The following is a 22,907-nucleotide window of genomic DNA, read 5'->3' as shown; positions in this document are numbered from 1 at the left end:
GAACTCATAAAATAAATCTAAAGGAACTTCATTCCACCAAGACCTTCAGTAAATCTTAACGAAAATAAAATACCAAACACATTCAGTAAATCAGAATGAGAATTGTTCCCCAAACACATTCAAAGAATCTGAACAAGATTTATTCCCCAAACAAATTAAGTAAATCTAAACAATATTCATCCCCGAACTCATAAAATAAATCTGAACAAGAATCATTTCACATACACATTCATTAAATCTGAACATGAATCATTTCACAAACACATTCATTAAATCTGAACATGATTCATTCGCCACGTTCAGTTAATCTGAACAAGATTCATTCACCACGTTCAGTAAAACTGAATGAGATTCATCCTCCAAACACATTCATTAAATCAGGACGGGACTCATACATCAAACACATTCAGTAAATACGACAGAAAACTATACCCCAATCCCATTCATTAAATCTCAACGAGAATAATTCCCCAAACACATTCAATGAATCTGATCGAGATTTATCCTCCAAACAAATACAGAAAATCTTAAGATTCATCTCTCAAATGCATTCAGTAAATAGAACGAAAATCATCCCCCAAACACAATCTGCAAATCAGAATGAGAATCGTCCTGAAAACTCATTCACTAAATCTGAATGAGATTCAATCCCCAAACACATTCAGTAAAACTGAACAAGATTTATTTCCCAATCACGTTAAGTAAATCTGAACAATATTCATCCCTTGAAGTCATAAAATAAGTCTGAAGGCGATTCATTCCCCAAACACATTCAGTAAATGTAAACAAGATTCATCCGCCAACTTCATTCAGTGAATCTGAATGAGTTTCATCCGCCAACTTTATTCAGTGAATCTGAACAAGATTCACCCCCCAACTTCATTCAGTGAATCTGAACGAGATTCATCCGACAAACACATCCACTAATTCTGAAAGAAAATCACTCAAACGCATTTTGTAATCAGAGAAAGATTACAAAATAAATCTGAACGAGATTCATTCCCAAAATACATTCAGTAAATGTGAACAAGATTCATTCCCCCAATACATTCAGTAAATCTGAACAAGATTCATCCCCCCAATACATTCAGTAAATCTGAACGAGATTCATCCCTGAAAAACCTTCAGTAAATCTAAACAAAATTCAACCCCGAAATTCAGTCAATTTGAACGGGTTTCCTACCATAAACACATTCAGTAAATCTTAACGAGATTTAACGCACAGCACATTCAGTAAATCTGAATGAGGTTTGTCACCCAAACATGTATAGTAAATCTGTGCAAGAATCATTCCCCAAACACATTAATTGAATCTGAACGAGAATCATCCCCCAAATACATTTGGTGAATCAGAACGAGATTCACTCCACAAACATTCAGTAAATCTTAATGAGAATCACCCTGCAAATAGATTCAGTAAATCTGAATGAGATCCATCCTCCAGAGATATTCAGTCAATCTTAACGAGATTCATCCACCATACACTTTATTGAATCTGAACGAAATTCATTCCCCGAACGCATTCACTCAATCTGAATGAGATTCATTCCCCAAACACATTCACTCAATCTGAACGAGATTCATTCCCCAAACACATTCAGTAAATCTGAACGAGATTCATTCCCCAAACACATTCAGTATATCTGAACAAGATTCATTCCCCAAACGCATTCAGTAAATCTGAACAAGATTCATTCCCCAAACACATTCAGTAAATCTGAACGAGATTCATCCCACAAACACATTTAGTGAATCTGAAAGAGAATCAACCCCCAAACATATTCAATAATTCTTAACCAGGTTCATCCCTGAAGCACATTAGTAAATCCGAATGTGATTCATCACTCAAACACATCAATAAATCTGAAAGAGATTCATTCCCCAAACACATTCAGTAAATTTGAACAAGATTCATCCTCCAAACACATTCAATAAATCTTAACGAGAATCATCCTCTCAACACATTTTTTAAAATTTCTCACACTATGAACTATATCAACCAAAATATGTACAAACGTTTCTCATTAAATATACAGTGGCATTTCCCCCTTTTTCCCCCTTCCCACCCCACTCCAAAACCAATAAATATTCAACATATACAATACAATAAATCCATAAAACAATTTCTTCACACAAGGGAAAAACAAACAAGAAAAAAGTGTCATCTACTTTTACACACTAAATCAAATTGTTTTGTCTTCTTACCATTTTAGGGGATGGAGGTCCAAGGCAAACTCTCTCTGTTATGTTCCATGTATGGTTACAAAATTTGTTCAAACAATGTAACTTTATTTTTTTAATTATATGTTATTTTTTCCAATGGAATACATTTATTCATTTCCATGTACCATTGCTGTATTCTCAGGCTCTCTTCCATTTTCCAAGTTGATATTATACATTTTTTTGCTGCTGTTAAGGCAATCATAATGAATCTTTTTTGCGCTTTATCCAATTTGAGGCCTGTCTTTACTTCTTATGTTACCTAAAAGATTTATGGATTTTTTGGTATGTTGCTTTTTGTGATTTTATTTAATATCTGATTTAGTTCTTCCCAAAACATATTCACTTTTGTACATGCCCAAATTTCATGTATTGTTGTTCCCATTTCATTTTTACAGTGAAAATACCTATCTGATAATGTTGGATCCCATTCTTTTAATTTTTGAGGAATGATATTTAACCTGTGTAACAAATTATACTGTATCATGCGTAACCTTGTGTTTATTGTATTCTTCATAGTTCCAGAACATAAACAAAGATAAATGAAGCATGGGAAAAGTTAAGTCCTTTTCCCACTTTTGTTTGGGATTATAGCTTATTTCATCATTTTCCTTACCTTTGCAGCTTAATATACATATATGTTATAAATCTTTTAATTATCATTTTATATGTAATCACATATTCAAAGCTGCTTCCTTCTGGTAATCTCAATGTGTTTCACAATTTATCCTTTAAATAAGCTTTCAGTTGATGATATGCAAACATTGTACCATGAGTTATTCCATATTTGTCCTTCAACTGTTCAAATGTTAATAAATTAACCTGTGTAAAACAATTTTCTATTCTTTTGATTCCTTTTCTCTCCCATTCTCTAAAGGAAAGGTTATCTATTGTAAAAGGGATTAGTGGATTTTGCATCAATAACAATTTTGGTATTTGTAATTCACTTTTTTTTCCTTTCTACGTGGATCTTCTTCCATGTATTAAGTAAATGATGCCATACTGGTGAGCTTTTATATTGCACTAGCTTTTTATCCCACTTATAAATTATATGTTCCGGTATTTTCTCCCCTATTTTATCTAGTTCTATCTTAGTTCAGTCTGGTTTCTCTCTCGTCTGGTAAAAATCTAATAAATACCTTGATTGTGCGGCTCTGTAATAATTTCTGGAGTTTGGTAACTGCAAACCACCTTGGTTATACGTCTCTGTTAATTTATCTAGCGCTACCCTCGGTTTCCCCCCTTTCCACAAGAATTTCCTTATTATTCTCTTTAGTTTGAAATAAGTATTGTATCCTTGGGAACACATTCATTTTAATGCAGTTCACCCTCCCTATTAACGTTAGCAGTCATTCTTTCCAATGTTCTAAGTCTTCCTGTAATTTCTTTATTAATGGCTGATAATTTAGTTTGTACAAGTGGCTTAAGTTATGTCTAACCTGATACCTAGATATCGGATTGCTTGTGTTTGCCATTTAAATGGTGATTCTTTTTTAAGTTCTGTATAATCCAAATTACTCATTGGCATCACTTCACTTTTATTTGCATTGACCTTGTACCTCGATATTTCTCCAAATTCCTTCAATTTCTTATTTAATTCTTTTATTGATATCTCTGGTTCTGTTAGGTATACTATGATGTCATCTGCAAATAAACTGATTTTATACTCCTTCTCCTTTATTTTTATCCCTTTTATTTTATTTTCTATTCTTATCAGCTCTGCCAATGGTTCTATTGCCAAGGCGAACAATGAGGGGGACAATGGAGATCCCTGCCTAGTTGATCTACTTAATTTGTATTGGTTCGATACATATCCATTTACTACTACCTTTGCCAATGGTCCATTATATAATGTTTTAATCCAATTAATATATTTTTCTGGCAGATTGAACTTCTGTAATACTTTAAATAAATAGTTCCACTTTACCCTGTCAAAGGCTTCTTCTGCATCTAAGGCAACAGCCACCGTTGTTTTGTCTGCTGTTAGTCTTTTCTTGATAAATCCAGTTTGATCTTGTTTTACTATTTTTGGTACACAATCGGCTAATCTGTTTGCTAATAATTTCACTATAAACTTATAATCTGAGTTAAGTAGGGATATTGGTCGAAATGATGCTGGTGTTAATGGATCCTTCCCCGTCTTTGGTATTACTGTAATTATTGATGTCTTACATGAGTCTGGCAAGTTTTGTGTTTCTTCTACCTGATTCATTATTTCCAGGAGAGGAGGAATTATTAACTCTAAATGTTTTATAAAATTCTATTGGAAATCCATCCTCTCCTGGTGTTTTATTGTTCTGCAGCTTTTTTAATATATCCTGTATTTCCTCTATTTCAAATGGTTTTATCAGTTTGTTTGTTCCTCTTCTTGCAATCTCGGCAGTTCAATTTTAGCTAAAAACTCTTCTATTTTATCATCTTTCCCCTCTTTCTCAGTTTGGTATAATTGTTCATAAAATTCCTTAAAGTTTTCATTAATCTTTTGGGTTATATGTGATTTGTTTGTCCTTTTTCTTTGATGTTAATACAGTTCTTTTAGCTTGTTCTGTTTTAAGTTGCCATGCCAATATTATGTGTTTTTTTCTCCCAATTTGTAATACTTCTGCTTTGTTTTCATTATGTTCTTCTCCACCTTGTACATTTGTAATGTTTCGTATTTTATTTCTTTGTCCACCAATTTTCTCTTTCTTTATATCGTCCCTTTTCACTAATTCCTTTTCTGTACTTACTATCTCCCTTTCCAACTGCTCTATTTCCCAATTGTGATCCTTTTTCATCTTAGTTAGATAACTTATTATCTGCCCTCTAATGAAAGCTTTCATTGCATCCCATAGTATAAATTTATCTTTAATCGATTCTGTGTTTATTTCAAAATATGTTTTAATTTGGCGTTCAATAAACTCTCTAAATTCTTGCCTTTTAAGTAGCATAGGGTTTAACCTCCATTTGCATGTTCTTGGTGGGATGTCCTCCAGTTCTATTGCTAATAGCAGGGGTGAATGATCTGAAAGTAGTCTAGCTTTATATTCAGTTTTTCTAACTCTCCCTTGAATATTAGCCAATAACAAAAATATATCAATCCTAGAGTATGTTTTATGCCTACCCTTGGGTGCTGCCTCCTCCATATATCCATAGTTTCATTTCCTGCATTGATTTAACCATAAATTTGGCTACTTTATTCTTTTTGCTTGTATTTTGTCCAGTTTTATCCAACAATGGATCCAAATTAAGGTTAAAATACCCTTCTATCAATATATTTCCTTGTGTATCTACAATCTTCAAAAAAATATCCTGCATAAACTTTTGATCCTCTTCGTTAGGCGCATATATATTGATCAAATTCCAAAATTCTGAGTACTTCCCTGCTGGATCTGTTATTTCCTCCTCTATCTTGTTTGGGACATTTTTATTAATTAATATGGCTACACCTCTAGCTTTTAAATTGTATGATGCTGCCACTACGTGCCCTACCCAGTCTCTCTTTAATTTCTTGTGTTCCACTTTGGTTAAATGTGTTTCCTGAACAAATGCTATATCTACTTTTTCCTTTTTCAGTAAATTTAGTAGCCTCTTCCTTTTAATTTGGTTATGTATTCCATTAATGTTTATAGTCATATAGTTCAATGTGGCCATCTTATATCTTGTTTATACCTCTTTTCCACCTTCTCGCCACCTCCATCCCCTTTTTCCCCATTTTTGTCTTTTAGTTTTCCCTTTTTAAACTCAATGTATAACAACACATTTAAAATATGAAATACTCCAACAATCCCCCACACCCAATAACACCTTAACCCCAAATGAACCTCCACTCTCTGAGTTGCCTCTTATTCCTTGCCGGGCAACCACAACTCCCTTTTCTATTTGGTTTATGATCTTGCTCGCAAGCGTCAACTGATTTCGCAGTGACAGTTATTCTCTCACACCAGTCCCCCCACAGAAAACACTTTTTTTTTTTTACATATAACAAAGCTCTTTTTTTCCCCTCTTCTTCCTTCCTTCCATTCTCTTTTCCATCATTAGTTCTTTACATATACATTATTTTTAGTTGATATTATTACATCTTTATATATACTTTATCACCGGTCTTCTTTCTTGTTCCATCTCTTCATCTATCCTGCAAATGATCTGCGAATTCTTGTGCTTTTTCCAGATCCGAGAACTGCCTGTTGTTCCCCAGGTATAAATACTTTAAGTAGAGCTGGATGTCTTAACATGAATTTATAACCTTTTTTCCATAAAACTGTTTTCGCCGTATTAATTTCCTTCCTCTTCTTTAAGAGTTCAAAACTTATGTTGGGGTAAAAAAAAATATTTTTTGACCCTTGTATTCCAATGGTTTATTATCTTCTCTAACTTTATTCCTTGCCCGCTCCAGTATATTTTCTCTTCTCGTATATCTCAAAAATTTTACTAAGATGGATCTCGGTTTTTGATGTGACTGCGGTTTTGGAGCTAGTGCTCTGTGTGCCCTTTCTATTTCCATTTCTTCATGCAATTCTGTCATTCCCAAAACCTTCAGAATCCATCCTTTTATAAATTCCTTCATGTCTGTGCCTTCTTCATCCTCCTTCAGGCCCACAATTTTTATGTTGTTTCGCCTTCTATAGTTTTCCAACATATCAATTTTCTGAGATAACAACTCTTGTGTCACTTTAATTTTTTTGTTGCTTTCCTCCAATTTTTCTCTTAAATCATTTACTTCCATTTCTACAGCAGTTTCCCATTCCTCCACATTTTCTACTCTTTTTCCCTATTTCTGTCATGACCAGTTCTAAACTTTGCATTTTATCTTCTGCGCTTTTCATTTTTCTTTTAATTGCATTAAATTCTAATGATAACCATTCTTTTAATGATCTCATTTGTTCTTCAAAAAAGGCTTTCTCTATATTCTGTCCATCTGTTGTACCTTCTATTTCCCCGTGAAGATCTTGGTCTTCTTCCTCCTCTTCTTCTGTGTCTGAACCTGTGTTTGTGTCTTCTTCTCTTCTTTGTATCTGTGTCTCCTCTGCTTTTTCAGATGAATTACTTCTATGTCTTTGTCAGGTCTCCTCTTGCTGTTCGGCCTCCGTTCGCGGGCTGTCTGTCTGTCGGGCCTCCTGCTGTCGATCCTCTTGTTGTTGGTCACCCTGTTGCCGTTCTCCCTTGTCCAGCTCCTCGATCCTTTCTTCGCTGTTATTTTGATCCTCCAGCTGAGCGCCCTGATGTCAGGCATCCCTCAGCTGGTCGCGTTGTAGCTGCCCGCTCCTCGGCTGAGACCCCTCCCGCCGGTGTTCACTTTATCCTTTGATTGCATAGTTGCGCACTTTTGTTTGGCTCCGAGAGCCATTTTTGGAGTCCACCAGTCAGGATGTCGCAACTTCACAGGGCACTCATCGACCTTGGAGATCGGCTACTCTTCACCACCGTAGCACTGGTCCTGCGTGTGGGTAAGACCTTCTTCTTCTCCGGTGATTTTTCTTTTTTTCCTGTTCTTACTTTCTCTTTCTTGGGTGCCATCTTCTTGTTCTTCTCTGTAACTTTATCTTCTATTTCTTGAGTTTTATATTTGTTGAGCTGTCTTTTCCAAACTTTTTTTCTAAAGAGGTCTGGTTCAACCCAACCAGCCACTACTCCATCACGTGACTCCAACTCATTCCCTCAACACATTCAGTAAATCTGACCAAGATTCACTCTTATGACTGATTATGTGGTATTTGTATTGTATATAGATATGTTTTTGAGAGATAAATTGGGAAGGTTTTTTAGGGTTGGTCACAATCAAACACTTTAAAACAATTCTTACCTAAAATACTGGAGCTCTGCTAATGCTAGACGTATTTGTGCCAAGTGCCTTTGCAAAAACTTTGGAGAGTGCCCAAGAGACTTCACTAATGGATTGTTGTTTACAAAAAGGCAACCGTTGAAAGAAATTGTCAGAGCCGCAGATCATCTAGAGTGTAACTAGGAGAATCTTGTGGTTTTGCAAGCAGAGAAAGTAAAACCGGCTTTCTCGCTGAGAGTGAGATGGAGGAAGTTCAGTTTTACAGTCAGCAGCAGCAAGCTGGCACTGGAACAGGACAAGCTGGCAAGCTTCTTAAAAACCCCATTTTGGAAGACGGGTTGTGAGTGCTTATTTCAGCCTGATCAAAGCCCTTGTGGTTCATGCAAGAGGAGAGGACTGGCTGTCTAATGTTTCACTTGGAATAAGAGAAACAAAAAGGAACTCTGTGTTGACAGGAAAGAACAAGGTTATCGACTGGAGAACCCTGAGGGGGCAAGTTTCGTCAGCAAGTCACTGAGGTGACTGATGGAAGTACATCAGTTGTGGATGTCCTGAAACCACACATCTCTCTCTCTCTCTCTCTCTCTCTCTGAAAACCAACAAGAACCTTCCTGAGCAGTAACCATTTACTTTAAAAGCACCAAAGCCTGGTGAACTTCATAAATGTTAAATTCTGTGCACAGTATCAGAATTGCCTGCAACCGGTGAACTTGGAGGAATGAGAAGTGAGATTGGACTGTGAATCAAATAACTTTTCTGAACTTACACACACATTACATACACGTGCGCTTAGAATTAGAAGGGGTTTAAGTTAGGTTAGTTAAGTTAATAGAGATAAGTTAAAGTGTGGTTCTATTTTCATGTTTAATGATCATTAAAGCAATATTTGTTTAACCATTTGTCTTGGTGAATATCTATTGCTGCTGGGTATTGGGGTCCTCTGGACTTGTAAGATTGTTGGATTGAAAATTGGAGTTTTTGTGATTTATTAGTTAATTTTTTTTTCAAGATAATTTAAAGCTTGTGTGTGGAAAAACAGCAGCAATGGAGGTTGATACATTTTTATCACAACCATCTCCTGCAGAGCAAGAGAAAAGTGGAACTGATGGTTATTTCTGAGGCATTAAAGCTGACTGAAGTCAAGCATTGGATGAGGAAAATACAAATAGAGGATTATAGTGAAATATTATATAGGTGAGGGAAAATTTGTTGAGAAAGTCTTAGATTGGGAGGTCACGTGATGCAGTATTTGCTGGTTGGGTAAACCAGCCCTCCACAGAGAAAGTTGAAAAAATAGTTTTAAAAAAAAAAGGCAGGGAAGAAAAGTATTAAAAAAAATAACCATTAAAAGTACAAGGAGAACTTGAAGATGACTCCAAAGAAGGAAAAGTCAACAATATCAAGAAGAGAAAAAGAAATCGCCAGAGGAAAAAAAAGAGGAAGGCCTTACCTGTGTCCGGGAGCAGGGAGCTCTTCCCAATAGGATGGCCCAATCGGAGAAGCCGGTGAGTGAGCAGCTGGGCAGCGACATCCCTCGGGGCAGTCATGAACGTTGGCTCACAAAACCCAAGAGGTGAGTGCCAGAGCGGGGACACCGGTGAAGATGGACGCCGACAGCGGGATGCTGAAATGGCAGTTGGAGAGGCCATAGAGGAGACATCGGCAGAAGAAGGAGCAACACGGAGCCACGAAATCGAGCTAGAGAAAGAACATCAAGAGGAAGATAAACACTTACATGAAAAAATACAAGGTAATAAAACAGAAGCAGATGATTGCTAAAGAATATTTTCAGTCAAATAAAGATATTAATGGACAATAATGACAGTTCAATACTATAAAAAACTATGCAAGAGACAGATTTAAAAATGCAAAGAATGGAGAAGGCTATGGCAGACATGATAAAACAAACTGATGAAGTGGAAGACAAAATTACAGGTGTGGAAAAGAAGATGAATGAGTTAAGATAAAAACTGGAAGACAGAGATAAAGAGATTAAGATGACAATATTTTTTAGCCCAAAAAATTGACATTTTAGAGAATTTCAGTAGACGTAATAATATAAAAATAGTGGGAGTGAAAGAAGGTAAAGGAGGAGCAGATATAAAAGGATTTATAAAACGATGGATCTCACAGATCTTGGGAGTAGAAGAACTCCAAGAATAAATAGAAATTGAAAGAGCCCACAGAGCATTGGCACCAATGCCACCACATCAGAAACTAATAAACTCCATACTAATAAAACTACTACGACATACAATGAGACAAAATATTGGAACTGGCAATGAAGAGTGAAAGAAAATAAACAACCAATAGGAAGAAAATAATTTTTTAATCAGCTATCAGCTTTGAACTTTGAAAGAAACAAAAAGAGTTTAATTTAGTAAAAACGGTACTATGGAAAAAAAGGGTTTTAATTTTGTGTTGTGACATCCAGCAGTGTTGAAGCTACTCATTCCTGCTGGGCAAAATAGACGGTTTTCAGATCCAGAAGAAGCTCATCACTTTGTAGAACAATTACCAAATCAACAACAAGAGGGGTAAAGGAAATACTAAAAGGACGGTTAAGTTCATGTATGTAAATAAGTTGGAATGTTAATAGTTTAATTACAGGCGCTTAAGGTTTAAAAAAAAAAGGCTTTGTTATATTTTTAAGAATATAGTGTTTTCTCTGGCAGAGGGGTGGGAAAGGGGGAAGATCTACTCACTACGAAATCTGTTGACGTTTGCAGTCAATATCGCAACCCAGGTAGAAAAGGGAGTCGTGGTTGTCTTGCAAGGTGGAAAGGACAACTCAGTAATGGGGGAATTATTTTATTTTTATTTTTTAATAGTTTTTTTTAATGATTTTCTTATTAGTTGTGTCATTTTGTATAGTAGCAAGTAAGAACAACTTAAAGAATGATTTGGAAGAAGGGAGATGGAGGGGTTGAAGTGGTGGGAGAGAGTTGAAAATGGATGAATAAGTTGAGTACATTGAACTCTATGACACTATTCATATTAATAGAATCCACAATCAAATTAAGAGAAAAAAGTTACTGACACTACTTAAGAAGGAGAGAACAGACACAGCATTTATACAAGAAACACGCTTAACTGAGTTAGAACACCGCAAGTTGAAGAGAGACTGGGTAGGTCATGTAGTGGGTATTACCATACAACTCAAAAGCCAGGGGAGTTGCTATATTACTTAATTAGAATCTGCCAATTAAGATAAAGTAAGTGGTAGATAAGTATTGATGAAGTGCCAGATTTATTCAGAATTTTGGAACTTGCTGAACATTTATGCACCTAATGAAGATGACCAGGAATTTATCCAGGACATCTTTTTAAAGATAGCAGACACACAGGCACAAATTTTACTGGGGTGGACTTTAGTTTTAACCTTGACCCATTGTTGGATAAAACCAGGAAGACAACAGTAAAAAATAAAGCAGCCAAATTTACATTAAACTCAATGCAAGTTTTGAAGATAATTGACATATGGAGAAAACAACAACCAAAAGAAAGAGAGTATTCATATTATTCAAACAGACACAGAACTTATTCTAGGATTGACATATTCTTGTTGGCTCAGATTCAGGGGAGAGTTCGAAAGGCTGAATATAAGGCAAGACTTTTATCTGACAACTCGCCCTTGTTATTGACAATTGAGTTGGAGGATATTCCACTGGAGGCTAAAAATTACAGGCGAGACTTTCAGGAATACATTGAACAACAAATCAAAATATACATCTTGAGACAAATACAAATTCAGTAAAAGGTAAATTTACAATGAAGGATACAATGAAGGCCATTATTAGGGAACAAATAATTAGTTACACAACTAAGATTTAAAAATATAATCGGGAAATTGAACAGTTGGAAAGAGATAGTAACTATAGAAAAAGATTTAATGAGAAGGGAAGATATAGAGAAAAAGAGAAAATTGGCAGAGGAAGAAATTAAAATATGAAGCATTGCAAGCTCACAAAGTGGAGAAAAAGATTATGAAAACAAAGTAAAGATATTATGAATTAGAAAAGTAAACCCACAAAATATTGGCTTGGCAACTAAAAACAGAGCAAGCAAAAAGAACCATCAGAGCAACAAGAAAGGAAGACAAACAGATTTCATATAACCCATTAGAGAATAATGGAAATGTTAAAATTCTACAAGCAATTGTATCAAACCAAAAATCCAGGGAAGAATGACAACATTGATGAATTTTTTTAATCAAACATTAAATTTCCCCAATTACAATTGGAGGAGCAAAATAATTTGCTAAAACCCCTGACAATTGCAGAAATACAGGATACATTCATAATGTTACCAAATGATAAAACACTAGGTGAAGATGGATTCTCTACAGAATTTTACAAGGTATTTAATGATCTATTAATTCCACCCCTTTTAGAGGTAATGGAACAGGTGGAAGAGACCCATAATTTGCCTGACTCATGTAAAATGGAAATAATTACAGTAATTACAAAAACGGAAAAAGATCCACTATCACCGGCATCATAAAGACCAATATCTTTGCTAAATACAAATTATAAATTAATTGCAAAATTACTGTGTACCTAAATCAGTGAAGCTAGATCAGACAGGATTTGTTTAAAAATAGAAAAGCAGCAGATAACGTCTAAATTTATTAATTTAATCCATACAGCGCAAATAAATAAAACACCAACTGTGGCAATTACTCTAGATGCAGAGAAAGCTTTCGACAGCGTGGAATGGAATTATCTATTTAAAGTACTACAGAAATTCAAATTACCGGAAAATGTTATTAATTGGATTAGAGCACTGTATAATGGTCCTTTGGCAAAAGTTGTAACAAATGGATGCATTTCAGACTACTTTAAATTGAGTATGTCAACTAGGCAGGGATGCCCATTATCACCTTCCCTATTTGCTTTGGATGTAGAACCACTGGCAGAGCTGATAAGAAGGGAACCTACAATAAAAGGAATAAAAGTAAAAGAGGAAGAATTTAAAATAGTTTATTTTTGAACAATATTATAGTATATTTAACAGACCCAGATAAATCAATAAAAAGGATATATATGAAATTGAAAGAATATGGAGCGATATCAGGATACAAGTGAAGTGATGCCAATGAACAAAGTCAATTATACAAAATGTAAAAAGGAATTCCCTTTTAAATGGCAATCACAGGCTATACGTTACTTTGGTAACAGGAAGGATAATCATTTAAATCATCTGTATAAATTAAACAATCAACCGTTAATAAAAAAATACAAGAAGATTTGGAGACATGGAAAGATTTACCGTTAACTTTAATAGGGAGAGTAAATTGCATCAAGATGAATATATTTCCATGGATGCAATATTTGTTCCAAACGCTACTGGTTGACAGGGGAATTTTTTTATGAGACTGAATAAATTAAGAAGAAAGTTTTTATGAAAGGGTAAAAAAAAATCAAGAGTGGCTTTGAAAAAGTTAGCATGGATGTATAAACAAGGAAGATTGCAGTTTCCAAATTTCAAAAAACTCTTACAGGGCAGCACAGTTAAGATATCTATTTTGAATTTTACCATACGGAAGAAGGAGACATTTACTCTATAAATGGGATGAGAAACTGGTGCAACACAATAATTCACCAATATACATCATATACTAAAAATATGGAAGAGAATACATCTGGAATGAAAGATGATAAATTACCAAATACCAAAAATGCTACTGACGCAAAACCCATTAATTCCTTTTGCAATGGACAAGTTATTTTTTAGGGAATGGGCTAGAAAAGGAATTAAAAGAATAAAAGATTACATTTAGAAAATAATTTATTAGCATTTGAACAATTAAAAGACAAATACGGAATATCACATGGTACAATATTTTCATGCTATCAGTTGAAAACTTATTTAAAAGAAAAATTGGGAACTAGACAAAGATTATCTGAGAGTAACTGCTAAGAATACTTAATTACAGACAGCGATAATTAAAAATCATTTATTACAAAATTGTACAGCAAATTGTAATACAAAGAAAATGATGAAGCAAACAAGGTTGGGAAAAAGATTTAAATATACAAATTAAGAATGAAACATGGGAGGAACTATGCACAGGAATAATGATTAATACAATAAATAAATTGGCTACATAAATTATATGTTACACCTCAAAAGTTAAAAGAAATGGAATCCAACAATATCGGATAGATGCTTCCATTGTAAACAAGAAATTGGAACAATATTACACACAATTTGGACATGTATAAAAGTGAAAACATTTTGGGAGGATTTAAACTTAATATTAAATAGAATTACAAAAGAATAAGATGTCAAAAGATTTAGAAATCTTCCTGTTAAATAACATTAAAGACTAAGAATTAGGCCTAAAATTAGACAGGGCTCAAACAAGATTTAGTATATAATTGCAGTTGCAGCAGCAAAGAAGTGTATAATGATAACGTGGAAAATGGAGGCGATCTTAAAAATACAACAATGGTACATGGAAATGAACAATGTATTCCATTAGAAAAAATACCTTCAATATAAAAGATAAACGTACTTTATTTGAACAAATTTGGGAATCATACATTGAGTATATTAGAAACCGCCAATTTCAGACCTCCATCAATTAAAGTGATAAGATACAAGTATGAAAATACGTAAATATGGAATTTTGAGAACACGATTTCTTTCTTTTTATTGTTTATTTATTCTTATTTTTATTTCTTACTTTACATTATGGGGGTGGGGAGGAAGGGTGGAAAAAAGGAAATGTCACTGTATATTTTAATAATGAATGTTTGAATATATTGTTATTGACATAGTTCACAGTGAAGTATCAAATATTTTTTTATTTTATTTTTTTTTAAAAGAGAAAGACTTACATAATTTTCCAGAGGATAGATCTTTTGAGTTGCAATTGGAAAAATTTAGGGTGGAAGAGAAGAGGGTGGAAGAAAAAAAAGAGAAATGGAGTTTTGAGTTCCGGAGAAAACAATATGAGGCAGACGAAACTGAAAAACAGAGGAAATACGAGTTAGAGGTAGATGAAAAACAGAGTGAGGAAATTAAAGAGGACAAACTGTTTCAATTAGAGAAGTTAAAAATTGAGATGGAAGGAAGTAAGAGTATTGAGGTGGTCACTCATGGGGAGAGGTTTTTGGAAAGCAGAGAGGTAAATCTAGTTTCTCCTTTTGATAAGGAAGATATAGATACACATTTTCAGCTTGCTGAGAGCTCAAGCTGGCCAAAAGAAAAATGGCCTCTTATGCTCCAAAGTGTATTGAAAGGAAAAGGACAAATTACATTTTCTAGTTTGACTACAGAGCAAGTGGCAAATTATGATACTGTTAAACAAGCTGTGTTGAAAGCTTATGAGATGGTTCCAGAAGCATACAGACAAAAATTTAGCAGGTTGGTGAAAACATGGAATCAATCTTACATGGATTTTGCTCTGGGAAAATCTGTATGTTTTGACGGTTGGTGCACTGCAAAAGGAATAAATAATAATTTTGACAGATTGAGAGAATTGATATTAATTGAGGAAATTAAAAGGTGTTTTCCCAAATGAGATTAAATTAAACATGGATGAGAGAGACGAGAGGACATAGCGGCAAACGGCTAGATTACCAGACTAATTGACCGAATTTACAAAAATACATTTCAGAATATTAAGCCTTTTCAGAGAGAATGTGGAACAGATTAGTAAGTCTATTCAGAGGTTAATGTGGAGAAGACTAGTGTTATGGGTCCAGAGAACCCCAAAGCCCAGCAGCAATAGATACGCACCACAACAAAGGGTTACTTAAACAAAAGTTGCTTTGAATTAACTTTGAACATGAAAATAGAATCAAACTTTAACTTACCTCTATTGACTCACTTAACCCCCTTGCGCACGTGTGTGTAATGTGTATGTGTAAGTTCAGCAAAGTTTTTTGGTTCAATCAGTCCAATCTCACTGGTTGTAGGTAATTCTTATACTGTGCACAGAGGTTAACATTAATAAAGTTCATCAGTCTTTGGTGCTTAGCAGGCAAATGATTACCACTCAGAAAGGTTCTTGTTGGTTTTCAAGAGAGGAGTTTTTCTTGTTCCAGGACATCCACAACTGATTCCTTTTTAATCAGCCACTTCAGTGTCTTGCTGACGAAAGTTGCCCCCTTCAGGGTTCCCTAGACGATAGCCTCTTTCTTTCAGGTCACCGCAGAGTTTCTTTCTGTTTCTCCTATTCCAAAGGAAACACTGGACAGCCAGTCCTCTCCTTTGACCAGGCTGTCTTTGAAAGCTTGCCCCTTTGAAACCGATGTCTGAGTCTCTCCTCTTTCTCGCTCCAACTCTGAGAGCAAAGCCTGTTTTTTTTCCTGCTCTCTGCCTGAAAAGATCACATGACCTTCCAGACAGTAAATTCTGTTTTCCAGACAAACCTGCCACTGCCTGTTGTTTTATTTGTTTCCTTTTGCAAATGACAGCCCATCACGAGTCTGAGCACTCTTGCAAAAGCTCCTGCAAAAATTCTCTTTTGTGTGTGACCTGCTCTAACAAACCTTTCCCAACATATCTCCCAAACACCTCTGTATACTCTGTCACACTAGTAAGCCTGAAATTGTCTCAGAAGAATGTTGAGAAAAGATGGGAAAGGACAGAAATTCTGAATTTGTATGTCATTTTTGTAAGAAACCTGGTCATGTTATTGCGAATTGTCTAGTATTAAAAAGATGAGAAAAGAAGATTTTACTCCAAGCATATAACCATATAACCACTTACAGCACAGAACAGGCCAGTTCGGCCCTACTAGTCCATGCCATAACAAATTCCCACCCTCCTAGTCCCACTGACCAGCACCCGGTCCATACCCCTCCAGTCCTCTCCTCTCCATGTAACTATCCAGTCTTTCCTTAAATGTAACCAATGATCCCGCCTCAACTACATCTACCAGAAGCTCATTCCACATCCCCACCACCCTTTGCGCAAAGAAATTTCCCCTCATGTTCCCTTTATAATTTTCCCCCTTCAATCTTAGACCATGCCCTCTAGTTTGAATCTCCCCCACTCTTAATTGAAAAAGCCTATCCACATTTACTCTGTCTGTCCCTTTTAAAATCTTAAACACCTTTATCAAGGCCCTCCTCAATCTTCTACGCTCCAGAGAAAAAAGCCCGAGTCTGCACAACCTTTCCCTGTAACTCAAACCTTGAAATCCTGTCAACATTCTCGTGAACCTTGTCTGCACTCTCTCTATTTTGTTTATATCTTTCCTATAATTTGGTGACCAAAACTGTACACAGTACTCCAAATTTGTCCTCACCAATGCCCTGTACAATTTCATCATAACCTCCCTACTCTTGAATTCAATACTCCGATTTATGAAGGCCAACATTCCAAATACTGCATCTATTCAAACAGTGTAATTTAAGGAAAGCAGATGTTCCAAACCTGGTAAGGATGTCATGGATGTTTTCAAACCTTTTGTGTCAGAGGGCTTTGTTTCTGTAAAGGAGGGAGAACCACAGGTTCCAGTTAAAATTCTTAGAAATACTGGGGCTGCTCGGTCACTGTTGTTGGAGAGTGTTTTAACTCTAGATCAAAGGAATGACACAGGGGAGACAACTTTGATTAAAGGTGTTGAAGGTGGAATCGATATCGTTTCACAATATTGTGCTAAATTCAGAATTAGTAAAGGGACCTGTTGTGGTAGGAGTAATTTTAAATTACCCATGCAGTGTGTTTCATTTTTATTAAGGAATGATTTGGCAGATGATAAAGTTGGGTCAGTTTTGAGATTAACAAATCGGCCTAGTAAGGATGAGGTTGAAGAGGATTGTGAAATATATCCTGCATGTGCTGTAACAAGGTCTTTGTCAAAGAAAATGATGAGAGCTGAGGAAGATCCAGTTGATAGAGGCTTGCCCAGTACTTCTGAAATAGTTTTGAAAAAGGAGGGTAATTGAGAGAGTCAGGATTTATCTTTATCAAAGAAAGAGTTAATTAAGCAACAGAAACAGATACAGATCTTATTAAATTAAGGGGTAAGGCAATAAGTGAACAGGAGATTAAAGAAATGGCTTGTGGATATGACTTGAAAGGTGAATTGTTGATGAGCAAATGGAGTCCTCATGATATTCCTGCTAATGAAGAGTGGGGCGGGGTGGGGGGGGGTGATTCATCAGGTGGTTGTTCCTAGAAATTACCGGAATTAAATTTTAAATCAAGCCCACAGTACACCTTTGGGTGGTCATTTTGGTGTAAAGAAAACCATGAATAAGATTTTGAAGCAATTTTTCTGGCCTGGTTTGAGCAAGGATGTTGTAAATTGGTGCTGGACATGTCACTTCTGTCAAGTTGTGGGGACACCTAACCAGGGTCCTCCAGTAGCCCATTTCAAGCTATTCCTGTTGTTGGGGAACCTTTCCCTAGGGTTATTGTAAATTGTGTAGGTCCCCTGCCGAAAACTAAGTCTGGGAATCAGAACCTATTAACAATTATGTGTACAGCATCAAGATTTCCAGAGGCTTTACCATTAAGAAATATTAAAGCCAAAACAGTGGTAAGGCTCTGGAAAGATTTTTCAGTTTTTGGATAACCTCAAGAGATCTAGAGTGATCAAGGGTTTAACTTTATGTCTGGGTAGTTTCAGCAGTTGATTTATGAGTTGGCAATAAAACAGATCACTTCATCTGCGTACCATCCTGAAACTCAGTGAGCTTTAGAAAGATTTCATTCAATGATAAGGATTTATTGTCTGGAGAATGGAAAAGATTGGGACGAAGGTATTCATTTATTGTTATTTGCAGCAAGGGAGGCTGTGCCGGAGTCATTAGGTATCAGCCCTTCTGAAATTGTGTTTGGACATCAAGTTAGAGGACCTTTAATGTTGATAAAAGAACAGTGCGTTAATGAGGATGTGCAATTGGATTTGCTAGATTATGTTTCTATATTTAAAGATAGGTTACAAAAAGTGTGGACTTTGGCTCAAGAGAATTTAGAAATGGCTCAGGGTAAAATGGACCATTTATTAGATAGGAAAGATCAAGTGAGCAATTTTAAGATAGGAAGTAAGGTTTTTATTTTGTTTCCAACACATGACAATCCTTTGAGAGCTAGATTTTCTGGACCATACATAGTTAAATCAAAATTGAATGATGTTAACTATGTTGTTAACACTCCAGATAGAAGGAATAAAACTCAGGTTTGTGACATAGGTATATTGAAACCTTATTATGAGGGTAAAGGTAGTGGAGAACAATCTATATCTGAGGCATTAGTTGTTGACAGGGTTGAGGAAGTTATCGATCATAAGATTATGGAAACAGAATTTTGTGAGGGTAACATTAAAGAAACTATGGTCCCTGTGTGCCTGTCTAACTCAGCAATTTTGTAAAATTAGGAGGAAATATTCAGCCATCTTAAATCACAAGAACAGATGCAGTTGAAAGAATTAATTTTGAAATATACAAATTTGTTTCCTGTTGTGCCAAAAAGGACATCAGTGATTTGTCATGATGTGGATGTCAGAGAAACAAGCCCCATAAAACACCACCCATATAGAATAAACATTCAGAAGAGTAAAATCATGTATCAGGAGGTGGAATTGTATATTGAGAAACGATATTATTAGACCTTCGAACTCAGATTGGAGTTCTCCTTGTATTCTGGTACCAAAACCAAATAGAACTGTTAGGTTCTGTACAGACTACAGGAAGGTTAATTCAGTAACTAAAACAGATGCTTATCCTATTCCAAGAATAGATGACTGTATTGATAAAATAGGCAAAGTTAATTTCTTACTAAGTTGGATTTGTTGCAGGGTTACTGGTGTGGGCCTCTTAACTGAGAGAGGATAGAATATTTTGGCTTTTGTAACTCCATCCGGTTTATATGAATATAATGTGTTACCTTTTGGCAAGAAAAATTTCCCTGCAATATTCCAAAGGATAATTAATTCAGTAACCCAAGGGTTAACACATACAAATGCTTGGTGACTTGGTCACAAAAAGTGACACATGGGAAGAACATCTAAGGGAATTGGGCAAATTGTTTGCAAGATTAACCAAAGCAAACTTAAATGTTAATTTAGTAAAATGTCAATTTGCAAATGCCACTATAACATACTTGGGTCATGTAGTTGGTCATGGCAAAGTTGCACCTATTCAAGCTAAGGTGAATGCAATTTCTGAGTTTCCTACTCCCAATGGCAAGAAAGCAGTGAGAAGGTTTTTAAGGAATGGCAGGATATCATGGGAAATTTTGCAGAAATTTTGCTGTGGTTGCTCTTCCTTCAACCAATATTTTGAAGGGGAGAAATTTGTGTGGACTAAAGGTTGTCAGACAGCTTTGAAAAATTTAAAGGAGATGCTATGTGATTACCCGGTGTTAAAATCTCGTGACTTTGACAGACCATTTTCTTTAGCAGTAGATGCCAGTGACGTAGCTGCAGGTACAGTTTTATTACAAAAAGATAATAAAACTGACCATGCAGATGCCTACATTTCAAAAAAAATTCAATGCTCATCAAAGAAACTATTCCACTATTGAGAAAGAACTGGGGTCTAAAATATTTGCTCTGCAGAATTTTGATGTATATCTCAGTACCTCTCAGGGACTCATTTGTGATATTTACTGACCACAGTCATCTGGTGATTTTGAATAAAATTAAGAATAAAAACAGAAGACTGTTAAACTGGAGTTTAATATTTCAAAAATATTATCTGCAAATTAATCATATCAAAGGTACAAATAATGTGATAGCAGATTGTTTTACAAGATGCTAAAATTGACCATGTAGAGGAATATATACTCAACATGGGATACTTTATTATAACATGTTATATATTATGTATTATTATCTCTTTAGTGATTTTAAAGACAATTTAGTTATAACTGAATTTTAACTCAAGAGTTAGAATTCCTTTGTAGGGGGATATGTATTTTGGGAGCTAAATTGGGGCAAGGTCACATACAAACACTATAAAACAGATCTTATTTAAAATACTTGGATTGTTGTTAACAAAAAGGCAACAGATGAAAGAAATTGTCGGAGCCACAGACTGTCTGGAGTGGAACCTACTGTTCTTGGAGGGTTGAGAGAGAGAGAGAGAGAGAGAGAGAGAGAGAGAGAGAGAGAGAGAGAGAGAGAGAGAGAGAGAGAGAGAGAGAGAGAGAGAGAGAGAAATCTGTTCTGCAGTTTTACATTCAGCAACTGGGACTGCAACAGGACAAGCTGGAAAGTTTGGAGAAACCCCTTTTTGGAAGTCAGGTTGTGAGTGCTTAGTTCAGCCTGATCAAAGCCCTTGTGGTTCATGCAAGAGGAGAGGACTGGCTGTCTAATGTTTCACTTCAAATAAGGGAAACGAAGGAATTCTGTGATGACCTGAAAGGAAGAGGTCACCATCTGGAGAACTCTGAGGGGTCAGGTTTCTACAGCAAGATGCTGATGTAGCTGATTAAAAAGGAATTAGGTGTCCAGTGAAGAACAAATCTCTGACTGAAAACCAACAAGAACTTTCCTGAGCAGTAATCATTTTCCTTTCAAGCACCAAAGCCTGGTGAACTTTATACATGTTAAATTCTGTGCATAATACAAGAATTGCCTGCAACCAGTGAACATGGAGGAATGAGAAGTGGCATTGCACTGTGAATCAAACAACTTTTCTGAACTTACACACATATTACATATACATGCACTTAGAATTAGAAGGGGGTTAAGTAAGGTTAGTTAAGTTAATAATGATAAGTTAAAGTGTGATTCTGTTTTCATGTTTAAAGATAATTAAAACATCTTTTGTTTAAGTAACCATTTGTCTTGGTGAATATCTATTGCTGCTGGGTTTATGGGTCCTCAGGGCTCGTTACAACCCCAGACACATTCAGAAATCTAAACGAGATTCATCCCCCACACACATGCAGTAAATCTGATCAAGATTTATTTCCCAAACACATTCAGAAAGTCTGAACGGGATTCATTGCCCAAACTCATTCAAAATATCTGAAAGAGATTCATGACCCAAACACATTCAGGAAATCTCAACAAGATTCATCCCATATACACAGACAGTAAATTTGTACATGATTCAAACCCCAAACACATTCAGTGAATCTGAATGAGATTCACTCCACAAACACATTCAGACAATCTCAACGAGATTCATTCCTCGAACACATTCAGTCAATCTCAACAAGATTAATTCCTCGAACACATTCAGTCAATCTCAACGAGATTCATTCAAATGTCAATGAGTGGTTTGTTTACCTAAAACAACAGCTGGGAGCAGAGACTGACTTATTTTGTTTGCGGGAGAAGGAGGGGGTTTTGCAAGAGAGAGAGAAAGACACGAGGCTGGGAGTTTGAATCTCAGATGGAGAAAGAGAGACACAGTGCTGAACAGTATCAACAGGAGAAGCTTGTTGGAACTGAAACAGAATCTCCAGTGTGGCAGATGGCTGGAAGTGCTATCTGGTGTTTCTCTTGGAATAAGTGGAAGAGAAAGGAACTCTGTGATACCTGAAAGAAACAGGTTATCGTCTGAAGAACCCTGATGGGGCAAGTTTCATCAGCAAGAAATTGAGGTGACTAATGGTGGCACCTCAGATGTGGAAATCCTGGAACAACACACCTCTCTCTCGGCAAACCTACAAAGAACCTCCCTGAGCGGTAAACTTTTACCCTTCGAGCACCAAAGTCTGGTGAACTTTATACATGTTAAATTCTGTGAAAAGTATAAGAATTGCCTGCAACCAGTGAACTTGGATGAATGAGAAGTGAGATTGAACTGTGAACCAAAGAACTTTTCTTAAATTTACACACACATTATAGACACATGCACTTATAATTAGAAGGGGGTAAGTTGGGTTTAGTTAAGTTAATAGAGATAAGTTAAAGTTTGATTCGGTTTTCATGTTTAAAGATAAATAAAAATAATTTTTGTTTAAGTAACTACTTGTCTTGGTGAATGTCTATTGCTACTGGGTT

General features: G+C 35.7%; 1 protein-coding gene across 6 annotated transcripts in view; it reads right to left on the bottom strand.

The window, feature by feature from the left end:
* smoc1 (SPARC related modular calcium binding 1) overlaps positions 1-22,907 on the bottom strand; it is a 268,502-nt gene that overhangs the window by 144,434 nt on the left and 101,161 nt on the right. The window contains exons 1-2 of one of the 6 annotated variants that reach the window (XM_069918110.1): positions 12,738-12,849; positions 9,432-9,679 (exon numbers count right to left, since the gene is read on the bottom strand). The exons of 4 other annotated variants lie outside the window; for them this stretch is intronic. In XM_069918110.1, the coding sequence (XP_069774211.1) occupies positions 9,432-9,630 (199 nt within the window). In that variant the 5' untranslated portion in view covers positions 9,631-9,679; positions 12,738-12,849. Of the gene's footprint in view, positions 1-9,431; positions 9,680-12,737; positions 12,850-22,907 lie in introns of those variants that run through there. One more of the 6 variants, XM_069918111.1, reaches the window with a different exon arrangement.

This window comes from Narcine bancroftii, chromosome 2, assembly GCF_036971445.1.
Source record: "Narcine bancroftii isolate sNarBan1 chromosome 2, sNarBan1.hap1, whole genome shotgun sequence".
Lineage (NCBI taxonomy): Eukaryota > Metazoa > Chordata > Chondrichthyes > Torpediniformes > Narcinidae > Narcine > Narcine bancroftii.
Note: the sequence above shows the minus strand (reverse complement) of the source record. Positions and strands in the feature narration are given on the sequence as shown.